The 25,617-nt window shown below is 43.3% G+C and overlaps 2 protein-coding genes across 9 annotated transcripts in view; one reads left to right on the top strand and one right to left on the bottom strand.

Moving 5' to 3' along the window:
* mettl8 (methyltransferase 8, methylcytidine) overlaps window positions 1-10,869 on the bottom strand; it is a 65,661-nt gene extending 54,792 nt beyond the window's left edge. For all 6 annotated transcript variants that reach the window (XR_010975341.1, XR_010975342.1, XM_068035350.1 and 3 more), the window contains exons 1-3: window positions 10,805-10,869; window positions 5,757-5,919; window positions 3,665-3,869 (exon numbers count right to left, since the gene is read on the bottom strand). Coding sequence is in view for 4 of the 6 variants with exons in the window: in XM_068035350.1 (XP_067891451.1) it covers window positions 3,665-3,825 (161 nt within the window). In the remaining 2 variants the exon portion in view is untranslated. The remainder of the gene's footprint in view (window positions 1-3,664; window positions 3,870-5,756; window positions 5,920-10,804) is intronic.
* A 35-nt stretch (window positions 10,870-10,904) lies between these two features.
* dcaf17 (ddb1 and cul4 associated factor 17) overlaps window positions 10,905-25,617 on the top strand; it is a 70,250-nt gene continuing 55,537 nt past the window's right edge. For all 3 annotated transcript variants that reach the window (XM_068035349.1, XM_068035348.1, XM_068035347.1), the window contains exons 1-4: window positions 10,905-11,088; window positions 17,472-17,761; window positions 20,945-21,048; window positions 24,160-24,250. In XM_068035349.1, coding sequence (XP_067891450.1) covers window positions 17,576-17,761; window positions 20,945-21,048; window positions 24,160-24,250 — 381 coding nt within the window. In that variant the 5' untranslated portion in view covers window positions 10,905-11,088; window positions 17,472-17,575. The remainder of the gene's footprint in view (window positions 11,089-17,471; window positions 17,762-20,944; window positions 21,049-24,159; window positions 24,251-25,617) is intronic.

Raw genomic sequence — 25,617 nt, 5'->3', positions numbered from 1 at the left:
AAGTCCCACTGGTTTACCTCGCAACTTCCAGCATTCTGCACGAAGGTATCCCACCTTGTGACAATGGTAATAAATAGGCTTGCGGACCTCACTTCCGCCCTCAGCACCTTCCTTTCTGGACTGAGGAGGAGATCCAGGGGCTTTCCCAGCTGTCCCTGGCTACTTGCCTTCCTTTCACCCTCCCACGTTCTATCCTTCTTGTGTTTTAGGGGTGACAGACAAAGGGTTGGGGCTTATAAACAAGCTTGTAATCAGCAATTTCTGATGCCTGCCTGGCTGTTGAATCCTTCTGGTTCTCTACATGGGTTCTTACTAACGGAGGGAGTGAATTTTGAAATTCTTCCAGGAGAATTAGTTCCCTAAGGTTCTAATGCATGACCTCTACCTTTAGTACCCGTATCCAACGATCAAAATTAATTTGCTTTCCCCTCCCAAATCTATCTAAGTCTGCCAAGACAATCTCAAAAGGTTCCGAAATTTCTGCCGGTACACTTCAGGGACTAACTCATATGCAGCAATAGCCTTTTCTTTTGCCATCTTATAATCCGTAGAAGTCTCCTCAGAAAGCACGGCATTAACTTCATGAGCTCTGCCCATCAAGCTGCTTTGCATAAGCAGTGTCCAGCTTTCCTTACGCCACTTCATCTGTTTGGCTATCTTTTGAAAAGAAATGAAAAGTGCCTCTACAATCCTTTCCTCAAACTTAGGGAGGGCTTGCACAAATTTAAACAGCTCTCCACTGGGTCCTGGCTGGAGTCAGAGTTTTCCCCACCAGAACTTTCACTGAGTGTACACCACCCCTTTGTCTTAATTCCATCTTTTTTAATTCGAATTCCCTTCCTTCTCTTTCACTTACTCTTTGAAATTCTAGTTCAAGATTTTTCATTGTCAATTTATTTTTCTTTTCAACTTTTCTCATTTCTATTTCTTTTTCTTTGTCAAGCTTAAGTAGTTCTATTTTCTGTTCCTACTCAAGCTGCTTCATCTGTAACTGAATTTTAGCTAATTCAACTGCACTGCCCTCTGGTTTACCACCTTCTTCTAATTTCAAACAGTATGCTATTGCTTCAATTATGTCTGCTTTCTTAGCTCCTGGTTTTAACTCTAACACCAACAGGTCTGCCAAATCCTTCAGTCTAACCTTGGTTAAGTTTCTCAAATCACTCGGGGATACACCCTCCTTCCCCAAAAATGTTGCAGCAACTGATAAAGACATTCCAGTAGAGTAAACATTAATCTACTGCACAAGAAGCCTGTTTTTTCCCCTTCTTTTCAATTATTATTACCCCACTTACAACTGCACGTCGTGGCATTGGGTTATCCCATCGAGCCACCAATTATATGTTATGACCGATGCGGGAGGAGTGCACGGTTTTTCTAGTTCCACTTTTCCACAGGTCACAACATATATTGAAATTTTTTCCCGACTTACTGATACAGTCAGTCAATCATAGACTCGATTTTTATCCCAGAATAAAACACACCAACCAGGTTTAATTAATAAACAATCAGTTTATTATAAAACACGTCTTAACCAGTAATGAAGTAAAGCATAAATACATAGATCGAAATATTAAAATTCCTTTTTTACCGTAGCCACACACACAAACTGGTTAACTGAAAAAATAGAGATTTACTCTTTAGAGCTCTAGTACAAAAAAAAAATACAACGGCCAAAAATACTTGCTAATTCTTGAAGGAAAAAAAGATATGAAAAGAGGTCAGGAGTCATTTTTGGTTTGGCGTCCCAAATTCCAGCTGTCACTGGAATCTTCCTAGAACAATTTAGTTTAGAGATACAGCACCAAAACAGGCCCTTCGGCCCACCGAGTCCGCGCCGACCACCAACCACCCATCCACACTAATCCTACACTAATTCCACATTCCTACCACATCCCCACCCGTCCCCACATTCCCCTACCACCCACCCATACCAGGGGCAATCTACAATGGCCAATTTACCTATCAACCTGCAAGTCTTTGGCATGTGGGAGGAAACCGGAGCACCCGGAGGAAACCCACGCAGACGCAGGGAGAACTTGCAAACTCCACACAGGCAGTACCCAGAATTGAACCCAGGTCACTGGAGCTGTGAGGCTGCGGTGCTAACCACTGCGCCACTGTGCCGTCATTATTGACCTGTCATTATTGACAGGTGACAATGAAGATCAGTTTGGGCAGGCTTTCCAGAGATAATACAATAACAGGGATTTCAGACAGTTTCTTACACTTGCTTCTCAGCTTTTCAAGGGATGGAAAACTGGCATACTTTTTCAAAGAGCTGGAACAGACGGAGGTGGGGTTTTGCTCTCTTGGCAAGTGTTCTCCAACTGTCTTTTCAAACCATTGTGCATATCCCAACTCACTGTCCGAGTTGAAACTAAGACCAGTGTCCCAAGAATCAAGCCTCCTGACCCCTATAAATCTTGGCCTGTCACTCCTTTGTAAGCATCTTTCCCCAAGTCAAAAACAACCCCTGCTGGGTAATTATTCGAAGACAGGTGCTTTCCAGTAACTGTTTATAATCCAGACATCTCAGTGACCCTTGTAAAAAAAAAAATCCAGGGACTCCTCTTTCGTTTTAAGCCACAAATCTTCAAAATTTAACAAAAAAATGGAAGCACTTGTAACATTCCATAAAAATAACAAATTGATACTATGACCGGGATTTTACCCTTGGCGGACAGGAGCCGTCCACCGTCTGAAAAGTCTGTGGCGAGCCCACTTCCGTCTGGCCTAGGGATCCGACCCGTCATTTGCGGGTCCCTGGGGTTCACTTGGTTTGAGGCGGGACTTCCACCCGCTTGAGGTAGGAAGTCCCACCTAATAGAGCTGCCGGCCAATCAGCGGACACGCAGCTCTGTCCCAGCAGCACCACCTGAAGCCCAGCTTCGTGAGGAAGATGTTGGGGAACCCCGGAATGCAAGTAGGTTTTTGTGGCCTCGCTGGGGGTGACCGGTTAGGCCCCGGTGAGCCAAGGGTGGCTGACTGGGGGGATGGGGAGGGCATGTTGGGGCTGCGGGGACAGCCCTCCGTCAGGCACAGGGTGCCCAATCATGAGGTCCCCCACCCCACCCCCCGCAGGATGTCAGAGAGCCGCCAGCTTTTAACAGGCGGCTTTTCTCGGGCCTTGCCGCCACAGGTAAAATCCCCATGGAGGCGGGCGAAGGCCCTTAAGCGGCCATAAAGTAGCCACTTAAGGGCCTTGATTGGCTTAGGGCGGGCCATTTTTAGCCGCCGCCACCCTGCATAAAGTAGTGCCGGAGGCAGGAAAGGGTCGGGAAAGGCACCACCCCCCCCCGAGTCTCCCACTCCATTTTAGGTCCCCCCCGCCACCTTCCCGCTGTTTGGGCGGGGGGAGGGGGCCCTAAAATTACAGCCTATCTTTTATTACATTTAATGAATGTAATGGAACAATGTTTGGACCTATGTGATTTAGCATTAAATTTCATTACTATACTGCAGAACCTTTTAACCATGAAAAACGTTGAATTTAAAATTCAAATTATTAACCTAATGAAATCATATCAGAAGCGCTCATCTTTAAGTTGTTCATTTCCATTTTGAACAAAAGAGAATTGACTAAAAATGTCATGAACAATTCATAAATGATATATCTTGAGATTTTATGTAAGCAACAAACACAATCTAAACATTCACTTACCACATATTATGTTCAAACACTCTGCTCGGATCAGATAAAATCCGGGATCCAAGAGGAGCAGTTGGTCGTCTACTGCTTTGGAATCTACATTGCAAGCCAAGTTTCCTCAGCAATGCAAAAGACACTGTGTGAAACAACATCACTTGTGACCTTCTCTTCATATTGATGAAATGTCCACTCCAAGGAATACAAATATATCGAATTGCTGAATTCAGAAAGATCCAAATAGATGATGATTAATGCAATGCAATAACTATTATGCTTTGAGGGGAAAAAAATCAGTGAAATGAAGAACGAAAAAGTGACCCTTCATCTCATTTTGAGCATTAGGCAGCAGTAAAGAGCAGACAAATGTAGTGACATTTTTGTAATGCCTAGTGCTATGTGCCTAAGGAATACTGTACTGGGGCAGGGGGCGTTAAAGACTTGATTTTTCTCCACTACAGCCCCAAATAATCTATTACTGGATTTTTTTTTCCAAAAAACAGATTTTTGTTTTTAGTAAGAGGCAAATATTTAAGGGAGTTGTTGTCCAACTCAAAATTTGACACTAGAGGAATGATTTACCTGAAGGTCAGGTAAGTGAGTGCTCTAACATTAGTACTTGTGTATAGTGCTGTCGTTGGGATGTACAGGAATGGTGACAAGAGATACACAGCTGGTGCATGTGTTCATTTAATTCTTTCACAGAACATGGGTGTCACTGGCAAGAACAGCATTTATTGCCCATCCCTAATTGCCCTTGAGAAGGTGGTGGTGAGCTGCCTTCTTGAACTGCTGCAGTCCATATGGTGTAGGTACACTCACAGTGCTGTGAGGGAGGGATTTCCAGGATTTTGACCCAGCTACAGTAAAGGAACAGTGATATAGTTCCAGGACAGAATAGTGTGTGGCAGTGAGGAAAACTTTCATGAGGGTTGTGTTCCCATGTGCCTGCTGCCCTTGTTCTAAGTGGTAGAGATTGTGGGTTTGGAAAGTGCTATTGAAGCAGTCTTGGTGAGTTGCTGGAGTGCATCTTGTAGATGCAGCCATGGTGCACCAGTGGTGGAGGGAGTGAATGTTTAAGGTCGGGATGGGATGCTAATCAAGCGGCCTGCTTTGTCCTAGATGGTATTGAGCTGTTGGAGCTTCACTTATCCAACTAAGTAGACAGTATTCTATCACACTCCTGACTTATGCCTTGCAGATAGTGTACAGGCTTTGAGGAGCCAGGAGGTGAGTTACTCAGCACAGACTACCCAGCCTCTGACCTGCTCTTGTAGTCACAGTATTTATATGGCTGGCTCAGTTATGTTTCTGGTTAATGATGATGCCCCAGGATGCTGATGATGAGGGAACAGAGGAAATAGGAGCAGGAGGAGGCCAATCGGCCATTCAACTAGATTATGGCTGATCTTCTACCTCAACGCCATGTAAGGTGTTGGTTATGGGGATGTAGTAATGGTAATGCCATTGAATGACAAGGGCAGTGAGACTCTCATTTTGAAGGTGGTCATTACTTGGCACTTGCGTGGCATGAACACTGCTTGCCAGTTAACAGCCCATGCCAAAATGTTGCAAATGATAGTGAACAATATTCAGCGCACACCCCCACTTCTGACCTTATGATGGAGGGAAGATCATTGGTGAAACAGCTGAAGATGATTGGGCCTAGGACGCTGACCTGAGGAACTCCTGTAGCAATATCCTAGAGCTGAGATGATTGGCCTCAAACAACTACAACCATCTTCCTTTGTGCAAGTTATGACTCCAGACAGTGGTGAGTTTCCCCCCTTCTGATTGACTTCAATTATGCTAGGGCTCCTTGATCCAATGCTCAGTCGAATGCTGCCTAGATGCCAAAGGCACTCACTCTCACCTCACTTCTGGAGTTCAGCCCTTTTGTCCACGTTTGGACCAAGACTATAATGAGGTATGGAGCCTACTGGTCATGACAAAACCCAGCTGAGCATTGATGAGGTCATTGCCAAGGAAAGGCAGCTTGATAGCACTGTCAATGACACCATCCATCACTTTGTTGATGATCAAGTAGAGTGATGGGGTGGTAATTGGCCGGATTAGATTTGGCGTGTTTTTTGTGAACAGGACATACCTGGCAATTTTCAACGTTGTCGGGTAGTTGACAGTGCTGTAGCTGTTTTGGAACAGCTTAGCTAGTGGCTAGTTCTGCAGCACAATTTTTCAGCATCACAGTTTTTGCTGTAGCCAGTACGCTCATCTGTTTCTTGATATCACATGGTCATGCAGGCCCCCACCTGCCAAGAATGAGGCACATTAATTTCGCCAAATGAACAGTGATTTTTAAACTGTTACTGGAGTAAAGAACTTGCTTTTTAAAAAAAAAGATCCTTGACTGGAAAGACATTTGCATATTTACAGACAGTGCTTAAAAGAGACAAAGGACCCTTCCCTGACACATTCAATCCACAATGGACTTTTAATTACCAGTCGTTGAAGCTAGAGGAGCTAGCATTCCAGGTTGATTGCTAAGATGGCCGAATACACAGAAGAGACCTGGTCAAACCAGTTGGTCACGTGACCACCTGCTGGCCAACTAGGGGAGTTTTAAATTGGAGAAACGGTGTTTGAAACGCAGAAAGCCGTTTGCTCCTGGACTGAAAAGACCGGCTTTGGAATCCACTGAAGACATATGAAGCCTGAGAGAGAAAAGTCTCCTACAGTGAACAAGGTTTAAGAAGAATACTGGGCCCCAACGAAAATAAAAATCTACCTACAAGCAAGGACTACAGCAAGCTCCAAGCACAGTAACAAAAACCCCTCCTCAGAGATTACCTCAAACCTCTCCACTATTTTTCTTCTGCTCTTTTCTGTCTCTATCTGCATGTGCGTATCGCATATGCATGCTAGCGTGGGGCGCAGCGTGTATCTGTAGGCGTTAACCGAATTAGAGTTTAAGTTTTAATAAATTTCACTTTTATTCTTTAAACCTAAGAAAGCCTGTTTGTGCTCATTTCTTTACCTTATAATTGGAAAGTAGTGAATAAGGATTCACCAAGGGGGAGCTCAAAACACAGTGTGTTTAAAAAACAAAACCCTATTACAGTAAGACCAGATGAAGGCTGAAAGGGAACCCCTAGACACCTTTCTCACTTGGTCGTAACAATATGAAGTGAATCTAAGTGGCCGAAGTCTGGTATCTGATGGTATGAACCTCAGGAGCAGGCTGGGACGGATCATTCACCTGGCACTCTGGCTGAAGATGATTGCAAACGCTTCAGCCTTGTCTTTTGCACTCACATGCTGGACTCCACCATCAATGTGGATGGGATGTTCATGAAGCTTCCTCCTCCCTTTAGTTGTCTCATTGGATAAGCCAGGGACTGCAGAGCTTTCAACTGATCAGTTGGTGTGGGATCACTTAGCTCTGTCTCGCCTATTGCTTCCACAGTTTAGCATGCAAGGAGTTCTATGTTGTAGCTTCATCAGGCTGGTATCTCATTATTAGACCTGCCTGGTGCTGCTCCTGGCATGCTCTCCTACACGCTTCATTGAACCAGGGTTGGTCCCCTGACTTGATGGTAATGGTAGAGTGAGGGATATACCAAGCAATGAGGCTATAGACTATGATGGAATATAATTCTGCTGCTGCTGATGGCCCATCCTGCCTCATGGATGCCCAGTTTTGAGCTGCTGGATCTGCTCAGCATCTGTCCCATTTTAGTATGGTGGTTTGTGCCACACAACACTTCATGTGTTCTATCTTGGAAGCAAAGGATAACCAGGAATATGCATATATGAAGTGCTGGAAAATTGTTAGTTGAGCAGAGAAAAAACAAGCGTGAGCATCAGATCACCACACCACCACATATGAGGAGAAAAGCTCCTCGAATATATGTTCTAGAAGGTGCTATCTCACAGGTTGAGAGGAACAAGAATATTCAGGAATAGGTGACTATTTGCAAAGGAGACAAAAATTTCTGAGCATCTGGATTTATCTAACAGATATGCAGTGCTTAATACCTATGAGGTGGACAAAGAAGGCAGCATAGGGAGGATAGCCTTGAGCAACATTGTACTGTGAAATAAGTGGCTAATCATGGAGAAAAGAGTTAAACCACCAGGAAAACAGGCGAGTGTTAGTTTTAGGAATTCTGTAATAAAAAGGCATAAGCAGTCTTTTCTGCAACCACCAAATGCTAGAAAGATCTTGTATTCATATAATATCTTTTACAATCACAGCATGCCCCAAATTCTTTGCAGACAACAAAATACTTTTGAAGTGCAGTCACAGTTGTAATGCAGGGAAACACAGCAGCCAAGCTGCACACAAGGTTCTACAAACAGTAATGAAATAATGACCAGATAATCTGTTTTAGTAATGTTAGTTGAGGAATTAAGTATTGGCCAGGGCACCACCAAGAACTATTCTGCTCTTTTTCGAAATAGTGCACGGGATCACCTCAGTTTAACGTCTCATCAGAAATACAGCACCTCTGAAGCACTCGCTCTGTACTGCCCTGCAGCGTTAGCCTAGATTTTATGCTCGGGTCTCTGGAGTGGGGCTGTATTGCTTTGCTGCCGTAAGGGTGAGGTACATAGCAGAGTAGGAGAGAAAGCATCCAGAATTCATAGATCATAAAAAAAATTTCACAACTTCAGTTAAAGCGTAGTGTAGGAAAAGCAACCAAATTGCACATAGCAAGATCCCACAATTATGAATGACCTGATAAGTTTGTTTTATTGATGAAGGCCGCGAGATAATTATTAGGTATTGGCCAGATCGCTGGGAGAACTCTCCTGCTCTTCAAAATAATGGTATGAGAGCTTTCACAGCCAACCAAGAGTGCAGTTGAGTTTAACTCAGTTTAGCTCAGTTTAACATCTCATCTGAAAGACAGCACCTCCAACAATGCAGCACGTCCTCAGTACTACACTGGAATGTCAGCCTAGATTTTGTGCTCAAATCTATGCGGTAGAGTTTGAACCCACAACCTTCTGACTCAGAAGAAAAAGTGCTATAATCGAGCCACAGCTACCACCTATAGCAAACAAAAGACAATGAATAGGATGATGGTTTTATGAGGAAATTGAGGAGTAAGGTTTTAGAGTGAAAAACAAGATCTCAAAGATATTAATCTCAGGATCACTACTGGAGCCATGTGCTGAACATGGAGACAAACACAATAAATAGGTGTCTTGTGGGGAACGCAGTGGAATGAGGAGAGTAGAAACATTCAACTTTAGACAAGTAGGTTCTGAGGGGATGAGATATGAGCTAGAGAAACTGAACAGCAGAGTTAGAAATGAAAAACAGAAAAAAAGCTTTCTTAAAAATCTATTCTTGTGATTTGGCATCACTGGAAACATCAGCATTTATTGCCCAAACCTAGTTGCCATGGAGATTGCACAGGTGGGCCGTCTTTTTGAACCGCTGCAATCCATGGAGTAATGCTGCTTCCAAAATGCTATTAGGTAGGGATTTCCAGAATTTTGACTCAGCGACAATGAAGGAATTCAACTATGAATGGTGTATGACTTGAAGGGAAACCTGGAGGCAACAAGTGTTCCCATGTACCTATTGTCCTTACTGATCACCTCCAGGCGCGTATCCATTGTCTCTTGAGATAAGGAGGCCCAAAAGAATTGTCCTTATCCTTCTAGGTGATGGAGACACGTTTGGGAGATATTGCCCAAAAAGCCTTGGTAAGTTGCTGCAGTGCATCCTGGAGATAGCAAACAGTGCAGCCAAAGCATGTCAATAATGGTGCATGTGGCTGAAGTGTTAATCAGACAAGACTACTTTGTCTTTGATGACATTGAACAATCTTTTAAAAAGTAACTTTAGGATTTGTAATCAGATACATCTGAACATCAAATTTCCTTTAACAGTCTCACATTGACTGGATACTTTGCATATGATTAACAATCACACACAAACCTTTCCATTTATGGGTTGTACACCTTCTTAAAGAATTTGAGTATGTTCAGGACACACTACCCATGGCTTTGAAAATAATGACTGCCTCTCAAGAACTCTGTACATTAACTTATCAGTTTTCCAACTGGGATCTCCAGTTTGATAAATGAATTCTGCACAACCATCATTGGATTTCCTGAGCTGTTGATATACTGGTACACTGGTACACTGGTACACTGGTTCCGAAGAAGGGTCACCGACCCGAAACGTTAACTCTGCTTCTCTTTCCACAGATGCTGCCAGACCTGCTGAGTGAATCCAGCATTTCTTGTTTTTGTTTCACTATTTCTATTACTGTTTTCTACAAGTAAAGCACTGTTTTCCATTGAGTAGCTTGCATTTCAAAAATTAGGAGCTTGAACCACAGGATTGTGACAATATTTAGAGATTCTCAACAAAGGGTCGTGAAAACTGAGATACAGAAATGTAGATTGTCTGCATTAGGGTGTCTCCCAATGGCTCTGTGGTCTTTAAATATTTTAATATGGGCTATCTCCTTTCAGATATTGACCCATTCCAGGGGATCCCCTATCCTACCTCCCAAAGTCATCAGTTACTGGATTGAATTCCATTTGTCACTTTTCCATCGTCTCAACCAAACCACTGATATATTTCTGGAGTCTACGGCTACCCTATTCACTATCAACTACATGGCCAATTTCCCACATTTAAGTCCAAATCATTAATATATACCACAAACAGCAAAAGACCCAACACTGAGCCCTGTGGAACGCCACTGGAAATAGCATTCCATTCACAAAAACATCCATTGACTACTACCCTTTGTTTCCTGGCCGAGCCAATTCTGGATCCAACCTGCTACATTCCCCTGTATTCCATGGGTTTTTATTTTTCTGACCAGTCTGACATGTGGGACCTTATCAAATGCCTTACTAAAATCCATGTCGACCACATCCCCTGCACTACCCTCATCAATCCTCGTTACTTCCTCAAAAAAACTCAATTAAGTTAGTAAGACATGACCTTCCCTCAATAAATCCTGTGCTTCAGGGACACAGCACCGTGCCACGGTTAGAAATCTGCTGAACTCGCAAACAGCAGCTTCAAAACCAACACAATGTCTCAGGACTGCAACCCCTTCCTCCTCCACGTGATTTCAGGATACAACGCCGGAATCACAAACATTTCGCTCACCAACCCAGAATTACAGGTTGGGAAAAGCAACACATTCCAACGCTCACCTTATGGATAAACTCCTCCGAAACACCGGAAGTACAACCGCAAAAGGTCACAGCTGGAGGCGGAGCAATGCCTTCTGGGAGATGCAGGTTTTGAGTCGACAAACTGCAGAGAGCAACTACAACTCCCGGGAGGGTCTGCCGCCTTCCGATTCCCAGGCGCACGTTCTGCTGTCAATTAATCATTTCTGGGGCACTGGAAGAAAAGCGGGTTCGTGAGGTAGCTTTGTGTTAGCTGTGCTTCTATGCACTTGTCGAGCAAAGGAAGCATCAGATTAGCAGTTATAGTAAGTCCGACCTCTTTCATTCTGGTACAGAGCATGCGCCCGACCGCCTTTTTAATTAAAAAACTACTTTTTTTTTGCATGCTTGGTGTTATTTAATTAGAGGACAGTGATAATATCATAAGGTTTAGGTTAGCTATGGAAAAGGACAAGGAGCAATCTAGAATAAAGTAATTAATTGAGGAGGGCCAACTTCATTGGTGTGAGATCGGATCTGGCCCAGGTAAATTGGATTGACTGGCAAAACTTTAGTGGAATAATGAGTTGCCTTTCAAGGGGAGATGGTATGGGTAAAGTACATTCCTACGAGACAGAAAGGTATAGCAACTAAAGCCAGAGCTCTCTGGATAGTGAAAGAGATGGAGAGTAAGATGAAGTGTTAAGATGAAGACCTCTATCAACTCTCTCAACTTCTCTTCTCAAAGGGGAACAGCTTCTTCAATCTATCCACATAACTGAAGTCCCTCATCCCTGGAACCATTCAAGTAAATCATCTCTGCACCCTCACTAAAGCCCTCACATCCTTCCTAAAGTATGGTGTCCAGAATTGGATGTAATGCTCCAGTTGTGGCTGAACCAGTTCCTTGTTTTTGTACTTTATACCTCTTTTTTAAAGCCCAAGATTCTGTATGCTTTTTTAAACTGCTTTCTCAACCTGCCCTGACACCTTCAGTGGCTATGCACATATACCCCCAGGTCTTTGTTCCTGCATGCCCCTTCCCTTTAGAATTGTACCCTTTTCTCGTTCTTCCTACGAAAATATATCACTTTGCACTTCTCTGCATTATATTTCATTTGCCATGTGCCTGTCTAGTCCACCAGCCTCTCTACGTCCTCTTGAAGTCTATCACCATCCACTATGCTGTTCGATACGCTTCCAATTTTCACTGAAATGTTTTGCAGAAAGATTACAAAAAACAGTGGTGAAGATATTTATTGCTTTTTCTTTATCTTCGCATATTTTCCTTTTCCATTTTTTAAACTTTTGTCAATTTATTTTAACTTTGGCTTAAGTTTGTGTGTGATGTATATAATCTCCTAAAAGCAAAATATTGAAGATGCTAAAAATCTGAAATAAAACCAGAAAACACAAGACACTTGACACCAGGATGTTGCCTGGTCTGGAGCATTTCAGCTATGAAGAGAGACTGAAAAGGCTACAGTTGTTTTCCTTAGAGCAGCGAAGGCTGAGGGGGGACATGATTGAGAAATACAAAATTATGAGGGGCATTGATCGATTAGATAGGAGGAAACTCTTTCCCTTAGCAGAGAGTTCAATAACTAGGGGGCATAGATTTAAGGTAAGGGGCAGGGAGTTTACAGGGGATTTGAGGAAAAAAATTTTCACCCAAAGGGTGCTTGGAATCTGGAACACACTGCCTGAAGGGGTGGTAGAGGCAGGAACCATCACAACATTTAAGAAGTATTTAGATGAGCGCTTGAAACGCTATAGCATACAAGGCTACAGGCCAAGTGCTGGAAAATGGGATTAGAGTAGTTAGGTGCTTGATGGCTGGCACAGACACGATGGGCTGAAGGGCCTGTTTCTGTGCTGTATGACTCTATGACACTAGGTCCAGCAGCATCCATCAAGAAAACTTATTTCAGGTATAAATCTTTCCTCAGAACATTTTTTATTTGTCTGGGGAATGTGGGCATCGCTGGCTAGGCCAGCATTTATTGCCCATCCCTAATTGCCCTTGAGAAGGTGGTGGTGAGTCGTCTTCTTGAATCGCTGCAGTCCTTGTGGTGTAGGTATACCAACAGTGTTGTTAGGAAGGGAGTTTCAGGATTTTGACCCAGCGACAGTGAAGGAACGGCAATATAGTTCCAAGTCAGCATGGTGGGTAGCTTGGAGGGATTCCCACGCATCTACTGCCTTTGTCCTTCTAGGTGGTAGAGGTCGTGGGTTTGGAAGGTGCTGTCGAAGGAGTCTTGGTGAGTTGCTGCAGTGCATTTTGTATATGGTACACACTGCTGCCACTCAGTTGTGGAGGGAGTGAATGTTGAAGGTGGTGGATGGGGTGTCAGTCAAGTGGGTTGCTTTGTCCTGGATGGTGTCAAGCTTCTTGAGTATTGTTGAAGCTGCACCCATCCAGGCAAGTGGGAGAGTATTCCATCACAATCCTGTCTTGTGCCTTGTAAAATGTGGACAGGTATTGGGGAGACTGGAGGTGAGTCACTGTCTGCAGAATTCCTAGCCTCTGACCTGCTCTTGAGCCACAGCATTTATGCGGCTGGTTCAGTTCAGTTTCTGGTCAATGATTACTCCAAGGATGATAGTGGGGGATTCAGCGATGGCAATGCCATTAAACATCAAGGGGAGATGGTTAGATTGTCTCTTATTCGAGATATCATTGCCTGGCACTTGTGTGGTGCAAATGTTACTTGCCACTGGATATTGTCCAGGTCTTGCTGCATATGGACATGGGTTGCTTCAGTATCTGAGGAGTCACAAATGGTGCTGAACATTGTGCAATCATTAACAATCATCCCCACTTCTGACCTTTTGATGGAGGGAAGGTCTTTGATAAAACAGCTGAAGATGGTTAGTCCTAGGACAGTACCCTGAAGAACTCCTGCAGTGATGTCCTGGGACTGAGGTGATTGACTTCCAGCAACCACAACCATCTTCCTCTGTGTGAGATATGACTCCAATCAGCGGAGAATTTTCCCCCCGATTCCCATTGACTCCAGGTTTGCTAGGGCTCCTTGATGTCATGCTCGATTTAATGTTTCCTTGATGTCAAGGGCAGTCACTCTCACCTCACCTCTTGAGTTCAGCTTTTGTCCATATTTGGACGAAGGCTGTAATGAGATCAGGAACTGAGTGGCCCCGGCAAAACCTAAAGTGAGTGTCAGTGAGCAGGTTATTGCTGAGCAAGTGCTGCTTGATAGTACTGTTGATTACCCCTTCCATCACTTTGCTGCTGATGGGGAGTAGACTGATAGGGCGGTAATTGGCCTGGTTGGATTCATCCTGTTGTTTGCCCACAGGACATACCTGGGCAATTTTCCAGATGCCAATGTTGTAGCTGTACTGGAACAGCTTGGCTACGGGTGCAGTTAATTCTGGAGCACAAGTCTTCAGGACTATTGCCGGAATGTTGTCAGGGCCCATTGGCTGAAGACTGGCATCTGTGATGCTGGGGACCTCAGGAGGAGGTCGAGATGGATCATCCACACATTACTTCTGGCTGAAGATGAATGCAAATGCTTTAGCCCTGTCTTTTGCACTGATGTGCTGGGCTCCCCCATCATTGAGGATGGGGATATTTGTGGAGCCTCCTCCTCCTGTCAGTTGTTTAATTGTCCACCACCATTCAAAACTGGATGTGGCAGGACTGCAGAGCTTAGATCTGATCCGTTGGTTGTGGGATCACTTTGCCCTGTCTTTTGCACGCTGCTTCCACTGTTTGGCATGCAAGTAGTCCTGTGTTGTAGCTTCACCAGGCTGACACCTCATTTTTAGGTATGCCTGGTGCTGTTGGAGAGATACAGCACTGAAACAGGGCCTTCGGCCCACCGAGTCTGTGCCGACCAACAACCACCCACTTATACTAATCCTACATTAATCCCATATTCCCTACCACATCCCCACCATTCTCCTACCACCTACCTACACTAGGGGCAATTTACAATGGCCAATTTACCTATCAACTTGCAAGTTTATGGCTGTGGGAGGAAACTGGAGCAGCCAGCAGAAACCCATGCGGTCACAGGGAGAACTTGCAAACTCCGCACAGGCAGTACCCAGAACCGAACCAGGGTCGCTGGAGCTGTGAGGCTGCGGTATTAACCACTGTGCCACTGTGGCATACCCTCCTGCACTCTTCATTGAAGCAGGGTTGATCACCTGGCTTGATGGTCATGGTAGAGTGGGGGAATATGCCAGGCCATGAGGTTACAGATTGTGGTTGAGTACAATTCTGCTGCTGCTGATGGCCCACAGTGCCTCAGGGATGCCCAGTTTTGAGTTGCTAGATCTGTTTGCAATCTATCCCATTAAGCACGATGGTGGTGCCACACAACACAATGGTGGGTACTTTTAGTGTGAAGACGGGACTTCATTTCCACAAGGACTGTGTGGTGGTCTCTCCTACCAATGCTGTCATAGACAGATGCATCTGCGACAGGTAGATTAGTGAGAACGAGGTCAAGTATATTTTTCCCTCTTTTTGGTTCCCTTACCACCTGCCGCAGACCCAGTCTAGCAGCTGTGTCCTTTAGGACTCGGCCAGCTCAATCAGTAGTGGTGCTACCGAGCCACTCTTGGTGATGGACATTGAACTCCCCCACCCAGAGTACATTTTGTGCCCTTGCTACCCTCAGTGCTTCTTCCAATTGGTGTTCAACATGGAGAAGCACTGATTCATCAGCCGAAGGGGGACAGTAGGTGGTAATCAGCAGGAGGTTTCCTAGCCCATATTTGACCTGATGCCATGAGACTTCATGGGGTCCGGTGTCAGAACTGAAAGATATTGCAGCTGAACAGCATTTAAGAGGAAATAGAACAAGGAAAAGGGGAATGAGGGTGGACACATACGCACACACGCTCATGCACACACAGAGTAAAATACATAAAATGACCTGTAAGTTGCTTAGTGAAGCATCACTACCCCAGCATCAACCCATTCACCTTCCCATTCCCCATCTCCAGAAACCGGTACATCCATCTGACATTGGCAATACCTACTGTCAGCGAGATGGTGGCAGCTATAGTTAAGGTCCGAAGTTCTTAACGTCAATATTAAGGTCAGAGGGTTGCAAAGTGCCTAATAGAAAGATGAATTCCGTCAACTTCCATTGAGCTTCATTGGAACAGTGTAGAAGGCCAAAGATGGAGTGGGAATGGGACTGAGAATTGCTGTCTTTTGTGTTACCACTTTCAGTTATTGATATGCAGTCCCCACCACTTACAGCATGCACATTGGTGTTAATGTGGTTTTCCTACTATATGAGCTTGGCTTTTTGGGCTAGAGGGGACCACTGACAAAAGCATCTCCACAAGCACCAAGGTACACCTTGGCTAGTGGTTGTCAAATCCTTCCTGCATACTCAGACTCTCAGTGCCAATGCACTCTGCCTTCAAAGTAGCTGTGGTGAAGAGACTGTCGCCCATGTCCTTCTGGAATACGCCCTTGTAAAACAGCTCTGGAAAGAGATGCAGTGGACTTTGTCAAGGTTCACCCTTGAGCAGCTCTGGAGTGCAGGACTCTGCTTTGAGGGCTGTTCCCAGGGAAGCGTACAGAGATAAACATCAACTGCTGCTGGAGGACCATCAACTCCGTGAAAGACTGATCTGCCCGAAACCTGCTGGTCTTCCAGTGTAAACAGTTGTGGATGACCGAGTGTTGAAGGCTGGCACATTCAAGTTCTGAGGAATGCAGTAAAGCTTAGGCAACTGCCGCAAAGGCTCAATGGGGAAAAGCCACTGTGTAAGGCCTTTCCGCCCTAGTATACTGAGGGCTGGAAACTCTGAAAAACCCCTTGGGCTGTCTGCACCAGAGAATGTTTGACATGGAATGTAAATTACATTTTAAAATAACCTGTTATGTGTAGCGAGGAATCTCATGTACAGTATTGAAAGAAACTGGTCTAAATTGCACTTTATGTAATGTCAAATTTGAACAGTTATGTACTTTTACAAGTTTTCTGAATAAAGTATATTTTTGGAAAAAAAAATCTCCCATATAGATTCTGAAACCAGCGCAGAAGTGCTCCTTGACGAATCCATACTTACCCTCACATTTTCCTTTTCTGTCCCGATTGTAATTTTGATGCCAGTATACAGCTTTTCATCTGTTTCTTGAAATTGGCGACAGTAGATTTTGGAAGACTGAGGTGCTACATGATAACTTACTCATTTTGATCAGGAGGTCAGTTTTCATGCTGCGGCTCATACCTTTGCTCTTTCCAGTCATTTTTGCTGCTGATTTGCACAAGATGTAACCCGACTCTACTTATAGACTCCAAAGTATTCAAAGTAATGTCGCTTAAACAAGGTGCAAACTGCTGAGGGAACAGCTGCGCCTTCCTAAACTAGCCAGCATGCTTAATACGTTAAAAGCAGTTTGCATCAATTGCGCAGCATAGGCCATAAATGTGGGTGGTATAAGTGGTGGGCCTGTACTCCTGAGGTTTTTGCAGCTTGATTTTCTTGTAGCTAACATGCATTCACACTACAGTTGTTGCAATGCTGCAATTGTAATGAAATCTGGTGTTAGGGCCTGACTTGACCTAATACTACCTCTCCCGATTACTTCATGCATAAAAAGTTACCCTTTGGTTAATAAGAAATGTGGGCTTGATTATGGAAATGTAGGCTGAGGCATCTTCTTCATTAGAAACTATCTTGTTTATAATTTTAAAAAAATCTTTCACAGATCTGATCAACTGGGGAGAAACTGGATTTCCACTTCACTGTCAGATATGCTGATACCAAAATTGTATCTCGAGATCCATTAAAAGGACCCTCTGGGCAACAATCATGGACAGTTTAGTAATCAAACCATCTATAAAAATGTATGGTACAAGGAAGTCTACCAACATTTCATGTTTGAGGAAAAAAAATAACTGTTGCATTTTGTTTGCAAGATCTCTTGGTTTGTATGGAAATGAAGATGGTTCTGTGCACAGAAAAAACTTGACCATCCTCCGTCAGTTAGTATGTCAGGTGAGTTGTGTGTTAATATGTCAGGTCAGTGTCACATCAGTTAGTATTGCATGATCTATTTACTGTATGAAAGATTTTGTATCCAGAATGTGCTTCCTGTTTCTCACATTTGCATACATTTTATTGTCATACTTTGGCAGCAATAAGAAAATACAAATATGAAGAACAGAGGAGATTATTATTTTATAGAGCTGCTGAGAATTAGGAAGGGATGTCCAAAGTAGAAAGAAACATCATGTTTCCAGTGATTGAAAGGTCTCAAACTTGAAACGTAGGTGTAAGATTACATACATGATTTAGGAAAAAGCAGGAACTTTTTTCTTAACATTGAGGAGATTGTGAAGCTTTGAAATGCACTACTAGAGCTGCTAGTTAAGTAGAAACAATGTCAACATTTAAGAATAGGTTAGGTTGGTGCTTGGAGGACTGGTGAATAGAGGGATATCTGAAGAGGGCAGACACATGGGATTAGACAGCTGCCCATGGAAGATAAGCACCAACAGGAACTGGTTACACTGAGCAGCTTGGTTCTGTGTTGTAATTTCTACATAAGTAAAACAGAAGAGAATGTATCAATCAAAAGTAATTAAAGCAGTGAGAAAATCCTCAGTGAGAAACTACTAAGAATTTACAAACCAATCTTGAATAAAGTCAAGCGAATATACCAATAGTAATAAAAAAGGAACCAAATGAATTACTCAGTTACTCAGCATTTTTTGAAAATTTCATCTGCTGTTTATTCCCCTCAGCAACTGGAAATTTGAATATCCAAAATAAAGTTTTAAACAAAATAAAAACTTCAAAAAATGATTTACTTCATAGTGAAGTGGTTACATTTATCCATTGGAATTAACTTTTCATACCTTCATTAATATTTTTAGTGTAAAGCTGAGCTCCTTCCAAAAGCTGAGTGTTGGAGTTGATGTTTTGCCCAAAGCTTTCAGTGGTAGCCGAAGATGGATCCTGCAGTCTGGACATATTCAGAATGCACAAATTCTAGGATGCATCAGTACCATTTAGTTAGCCCGTCTCATCTCAAAAATAGACAGTGGTGGCCATTTATCATTTCACACATGGAAGTGCTTAGGCAAATAAATTCCAAAATGATCTCCAGCATAACACAAAAGGTTCTGAGAATATCAGCTTTTTCATTTATCATGAGTAAACTTTGAATTGGTTAGGTCTCTTGTAAATTAATTCATGACATGCCTTGATTTAAATAGCAGGAATATTTTTATAGTGAAATCTGTCCTGTCATGTCCAAGTGTCACTGTGTCAGGAGTGGACTGATTGATCGTAATGGGAAGTATAACTGACATTAAAGCAGTACAGTCCACATTTAGTGTAAAACATTTTTATTTTAACAAGTTAATGATCCGTCATTGCGCATTTCCGTCACGTGTGAGCATCACAACTTGTGTGCAAAATTTCTTGCAGTTTATTTGGCTTAAGTTTAAATTTGTAGTAGAAGTTCATTCATTTCTAAATGATGAAAGTGGCCAGGATAGTACTATGAAAACAAGCAAATCCTGAAAGACCAGTGAGGAGAAATGTAAACTAATCAAATTATTCTAAAAATTGAGCTGCAATTTTGAATTTCTCTCAGCTAAACTTCCACAACTAAATCCAAAAAATGGAATGTAAGCAACCCTTTAAATATATAATTCAGAGTAAAAAGCTTATCAAGTAATTTATCCTACATTGAACTTCCACCTCCCCCTCCCCCTCCCCCAGTACTGTAAAATGAAACTCCATTTTTCATCCCCTACTGTTCCGAATCCCCGAAACTCCTTCCATAGTGCTGCCAAACTACTAGACCATCCACTTAGTGCTACTAAATCACAGGGACCCCCGTACTGCTAATTTCTAGGACCTTACTTAGCCCTGCTTTTCTATTCTTTTATTGATGGCTACCCAAACAGTACTTTAGTACTCCCATCTGCAACCTACAAGTTCAATGATGACTCCTTGCTTTTGTTCATCTTTTAATGGCCTTACCTACTTGCACTGCGGTGCTTTCAAGACTGAGATCAATAGATTTTTGCTAAGTAAGGGTATCAAGGAATATTGAGCTAAGGTGGGTAAATGTATTTGAGGTACATATCAACTATGATCTTATTCTGATGAAGAGTCACTGACTTGAAACGTTAACTCTGCTTCTCTCTCCACAGATGCTGCCAGACCTGCTGAGTATTTCCAGCATTTCTTGTTTTTATTTCAGATTTCCAGCATCTGCAGTATTTTGCTTTTATTTATGATCTTATTCAATGTCTGAGCAGACTCGTGGGGCTGAATTTCCTGTCAAGGTTCCTCTGCTCCTCTCCCCCATTTTCAACTAAGGTCATTGTTAAGCACAAAGTTGCCTTTAAATTTGTCACTAATAACGAAAGAGTGAACTTGTATTGATGCAGTGTCTTTAATAACCTCAGAACATCCAAAAGCCAATGAAGTAATTTTGAAGTGTAGGGGGAAATTTTATGCTCTCCCACATGTTGGGTTTGGAGGTGGGGAGAGCTAATCTTTTTTAGTGATGTTAGAGAGATTAACATTGGCTAGGATACTGGGAGAAAGCTACTACTTTTCAAATAGCAGCATGGGATCTTTTAGATCCATTTGAAAAGGTGGACGGATCCTCGGTTTAACATTTCCTCCGAAAGACGGCACCTCCGATAGTGCAGTACTTTCTCAGTATTGCTGAAGTGTCGGCCTATATTATGTGCTCAAATCTCTCGAGTGGGGGGCTTGAGGCTTAATACATTCAAACATGGATTGTCCTTTGAGTTCCTGGTAAGGGGTTAGCAGTAATAAATTTTTATTTAATTTCGATTGCTTGCAATTCACATGTGCAAAACGGCAGATGAATTTTTTGGTCACTCCAGAATGGACTCTTTTTAGCATGAGATACAGTACTCATCACCACTTATCATCCTTGCTAACAATTGGCAATGAAAACAGGGCAACTTCTTTCACCTGGCCTTGGGAGATTTCACTCCTACATTGAGAATAGGAGACAGTAAATACAAGATATAGCCGATGATATAGGAGAAACTTTAAAAAGAATTGTATTATGAAACTATTTTTACTGAAGGCTTCCTACAAGTCCCTACTGTTTTGGATTGTGATCAATTTAATGAAAGAAATCTTTAGAAAAGGATTCAGTTTGATTAATTTGCTATCTTTCAGAAGACGACAACTTTTGAGTGTGTTTGGACAAAACAATCAAATGCACCAGTGGTTTATGAGAAAGGAAGGATTTACTTTGACAATTACAGACGTTGTTTTTGTAGGTAAGTCAAATGTCATTATAGAATAAGAAAAACATGACAAAATGTGCATTACATGTTACTTTACATAATCATTAAATTATAACGATGTAGAATATGGCTTAATACCACAACACAAACCAAATAGGGATCATCTGGAGCCCTGAATTATTACAGCAGCATGCTATTGACTAGGGTTGTCCAACATATGGCCTGCGGGCCAGGATCCAGCCCGCCAAAGGTTTCCATCCGACCCGCAGATGTAAACTATACCCGGGGCTGTTCCTCATCCTCGCCAGGGCTCCATCACTGGAGATGGGAAATTTCCCTCTGTTTCTTCTTTCAAGCCAGCCTTTTTAAAAACATCACGCTGACAGTTTCACAGCTGCTGAAGCAGGATCGTGCTTCCCAACCTGAGACAGATTTGGGGTATTTAGACTTTTTTAAAAAGCCTGCCAGAAAACCCCGAACCTGTCCAAAGTTGGGAAGCGCGTTCCTGCTTCAGCAGCTGTGAAACTGACAGCGAGTGTTTTTAAGCAAACTGACCAACCACAAAGCTTCTGTGCTGAAAACCCCCGCTCCCTGCAACTGTCAGACAGAGAGAGGTGAGGGGAACAGAGAGAGAAGGGGGGGGGAACCAAAAAGAGAGAGAGTGGAAAACAGAGTGGGGGGGGGGGGAACAGAAAGTGAGAGAGAGAGGAAAACACAGAGAGGGGGAACGGAGAGAGATAGGAGGGGAAGCATAGAGAGGGGGACAGAGAGAGACAGATAGAGAGAGGGTGACACAGAGAGAGAAAGGGAGGACGGGGTGGGGGGGGGACGCAGAGCGAGGACGACACGGTGAAATTACACAGAGGGGGGGGGGAACATGGGGAGAGAGAGACAAAGAGAGAGAGATCAAAATCACTCCTGACAGACATCTATCCAGAATACTCCACATCGCTACAAGTCTGCGGGCAGACATTGACTAATCGTGCAAGCAAAAAAATGCCAGGTATCTTACTAAATCAGTGTCCAACATAGTGATGACAAAGTAAGTCAATAAATTAATCTTCTTATTTAAAGCTTCTTCACAAAAATGCATTTCTTGTTGTTTTGATTAATTGTAAGTTAACTTTTTAATGCCTTTATTTTTCCAAAATTGTCTGTCCAGCTGTCCCATGTAAGACAAAAATTGTAATGTGGTCCACCACGCAACAAGGTTGCACAGCCCTGCTCTAGACAGAGCTAAGCAATTCTAAGCAAATCAGATCAAAGCACTGCAATCCTGCTGCATCCAGTCATGAATGGTGGTGGACAATTAAACAACTAACCAGAGGCTCCACAAATATCCCATCCTCAATTATCGGGGAAGCCCAGCATGTCAGTGCAAAAGACAAACTGAACCACTTGCAACCTTATTCAGACAGAGTGTCGAGTTGATGATCCATCTTGGCCTCCTGAGGTCCCCAGCATAACAGATGCTAGTCCTCAGCCAATTCAGTTCGCTCCACGTGATATCAAGAAATGGCTGAAGGCACTGGGTACAGCAAAGGCTACGGGCCCTGACAACATCCTGGCTGTAGTGCTGAAGTTCTGTTCTCTAGAACTAGCCGGGCCTCTAGCTAAGCTGTTCAATACAACTACAATACTCGCATCTACTCAACGAGGTGGAAAATTGCCCAGGTACGATGTCCTGTCCACAAAAAGCAGGATAAATCGGATCCGTCCAATTACCGCCCCATCGGTCTACTCTCAATCATCAGCAAAGTAATGGAAGATGTTGCCGCGTGCTGTCAAGCAGCACTTACTCAGCAATAATCTGCTCACCAACGTTCTGTTTGGGTTCCACCAGGGCCACGGCTTCAGACCTCATTACAGCTGTGATCCACAGATTGACAAAAGAACTGAATTCCAGAGGTGAGTTGAGGGTGACATCAAGGCAGCATTTGACCGTGTGGCATCAAGGAGTCCCTGCAAAATTGAAATCAATGGGAATCAGGCGGGATAGAGTCATACTTAGCACAAAGGAAGATGATTGCGGTTGTTGGAGGCCAATAATCTCAGCTTCCAAGGCATCACTGCAGGAGTTCCTCAGGGTAATGTCCTAGGCCCAGCCATTTTCAGCTGCTTCATCATTGACCTTCCCTCCGACATAAAGACAGAAGTCGTGATGTTCACTGATTATTGCGCAGTCTTCCGTACCATTCTCAACTCTTTATTTACTGAAGCAGGTCATGTCGCATGCAGCAGGACCAAGACACCATTCAGGCTTGGGCTGATAAGTGGCAAGAAGCATTTATGCCACGCAAGAGTCAGGCAATGACCATCTCCAACAAGAGAGAATCTAACCATTTCCCTTTTAGGTTCAATGGCATTACCATTGCCGAATTGCCCCACCATCAACATCCTGGGGGGGTTACCATTGACCAGAGACTTAACTGAACTAGCCACTGAAATACTGTGGCTACAAGAGCAGGTCAGTGACTGGGAATTCTGTGGTGAATAAATCAACTCTTGCCTCCCCAAAGACTGTCCACCATCTACAAGGCACATGTCAGGAGTGTGATGGAGTACTCTCCACTTGCCTGGATGAGTGAAACTCCCAACAGCACTCAAGAAGTTCAACACCATCCAAGACAAAGCAGCCCGCTTGATTGGCATCCCATTCACCACCCTCAACATTCACTCTCTCCACCACCGACGCACAGTGGCAGCAGTATGTACCATCTACAAGATGCACTACAGCAACTCGCCAAGGCTTTTTTGACAGCATCTTCCAAACCCACGACCTCGACCACCTAGAAGAACAGGGGCAGCAGATGCATAGGAACACCATCACCTGCAAGTTCCTTCCAAGCCATACACCATCCTGAATTGGAACTATATCGCTGCTCCTTCTCTGTCACTGGGTCAAAATCCTGGAACAACCTCTGTAACAGCACTGTGGGTGTACCTACATGACATGGACTATAGCCGTTCAAAAAGGTGACCCAGCACCACCACCTCAAGGGAAATTAGGGATGGGCAATAAATGCTGGCCTTGCCAGTGACACCCACGTCGCATGAACAAATTTTTTAAAAATTGCGTATTTCTGTAGAACATACATTGCAGCTGCAAATGCCTTCATTTATATTTTTGTTGTTGTGTCTCAGTACTGGCCCTCAGCCGACTTTGCTGTACGAATTGCCAAAACTTCACAAGTCTGAGAAGATTGAGGATGCACTACTTTGCGAGTCTCCTGTGGTGAGTTAATAATTTAATACCTGGAAAAATGAAGGGTTATGAAAACCTCCCATCAGTGCTATGGTATTCCTTTACCTGGACTTCGTAGAAACCTGTAATGCCATCTCAGACAAAATAAGGCAACTTCAATGTGAAAATAGGTTAAATGTTGTCTACTTATTAGCCCTACAGTAGTCATGTGGTGTTACTGGCCTTGAAATTCCCCAGTGGAATACTAGCATACAAATGTGTAATGCATTCTTCTGAGATTCATTTGCCCCTTATTTTAGTGGAGATGTTAACCGATTTAAAGGGTGAACACATCCACTAAAACAAAAAAGAGGAATTTTAGATGAATGCATTGAATATTGCATGGTTTTATTTCTAGGTTGTTCATTTATTTTCTCCTGGGTCAATTTTTTAAATCAGTTTTTAGGCTTCATTGATTAGTGGTTCTGACACACTAGCATGACTCATCATCAATATAACGTCATGAAGACCCCACCTGCCACGAATGAGGGATATTAATTTCGTCATATGAAACAGTAATTTTAAACTGTTGCTGGACTGAAGAGATCAGCAGTGGTTGGAAAAATTTGCATTCTAAGAAACAGTTGCTTAGGAAAAGACAATGGAACTGCTCCCTGATCCAAATAACCCAAATGGATTTTGATCACCAGACATTGAATGTGGAACAAGCCAGCATTCCTCCACCCCCCCCCCCCCCCCCCCACAAAACTGCGGGTGTCTGCTACGATGAAAGGAATCCACAAAAACGCAGGAGAGTTTGTTTTAGAAAAAACAACTAATCACATAACTAACCTGCTGGCCCAGGGTTTTTGAATTGTGTTCACAGGACAGTTTGAAGACAGAAACTGCTTTGAAGACAAAAGAGAAGGAAGGTCTCTCTCCCTGGCTTTCTCTCTCTCAAAGTTCCAGATCCACTGAAGCCACTTAACCCTCAAGAGAGAAGACTCCTGCATTGAAACAAGTTTGAAAGTGTGCACTGGGCCCCAACGAAATGGCAAGATTTAGCTCAAAGGACAGTAAATGAACCCCAGCTATTGCTTCAAACTTTTCCTCTTTATTCTTACTCCATTTCTGTCTCTATCTGCATGTGTGTTTATCGTGTATGCATGCTAGCATGGTCGCGTCGCGTATTCTTAGTAGTTTTAACTGAATTACAGTTCTAACTTACACCTTTCTTGCTTAAATCTTTGCCACTACAATTGGAGAGCAGTGAACAAGGATTCACTGAGGGGAAGCTAAAAACACTTTTAAAAATTAAACCCTGTTACAGTCAAACCAGGCAATAGCTGAGAGGGAACCCCTACACCCCTTTCTCACCTGGTCATGATAACATTTTCAATACCTTGAGTGGAAGTTTT

This window comes from Heterodontus francisci, chromosome 7, assembly GCF_036365525.1.
Source record: "Heterodontus francisci isolate sHetFra1 chromosome 7, sHetFra1.hap1, whole genome shotgun sequence".
NCBI lineage: Eukaryota > Metazoa > Chordata > Chondrichthyes > Heterodontiformes > Heterodontidae > Heterodontus > Heterodontus francisci.
This window is presented reverse-complemented; position numbering and strand designations above follow the sequence as displayed.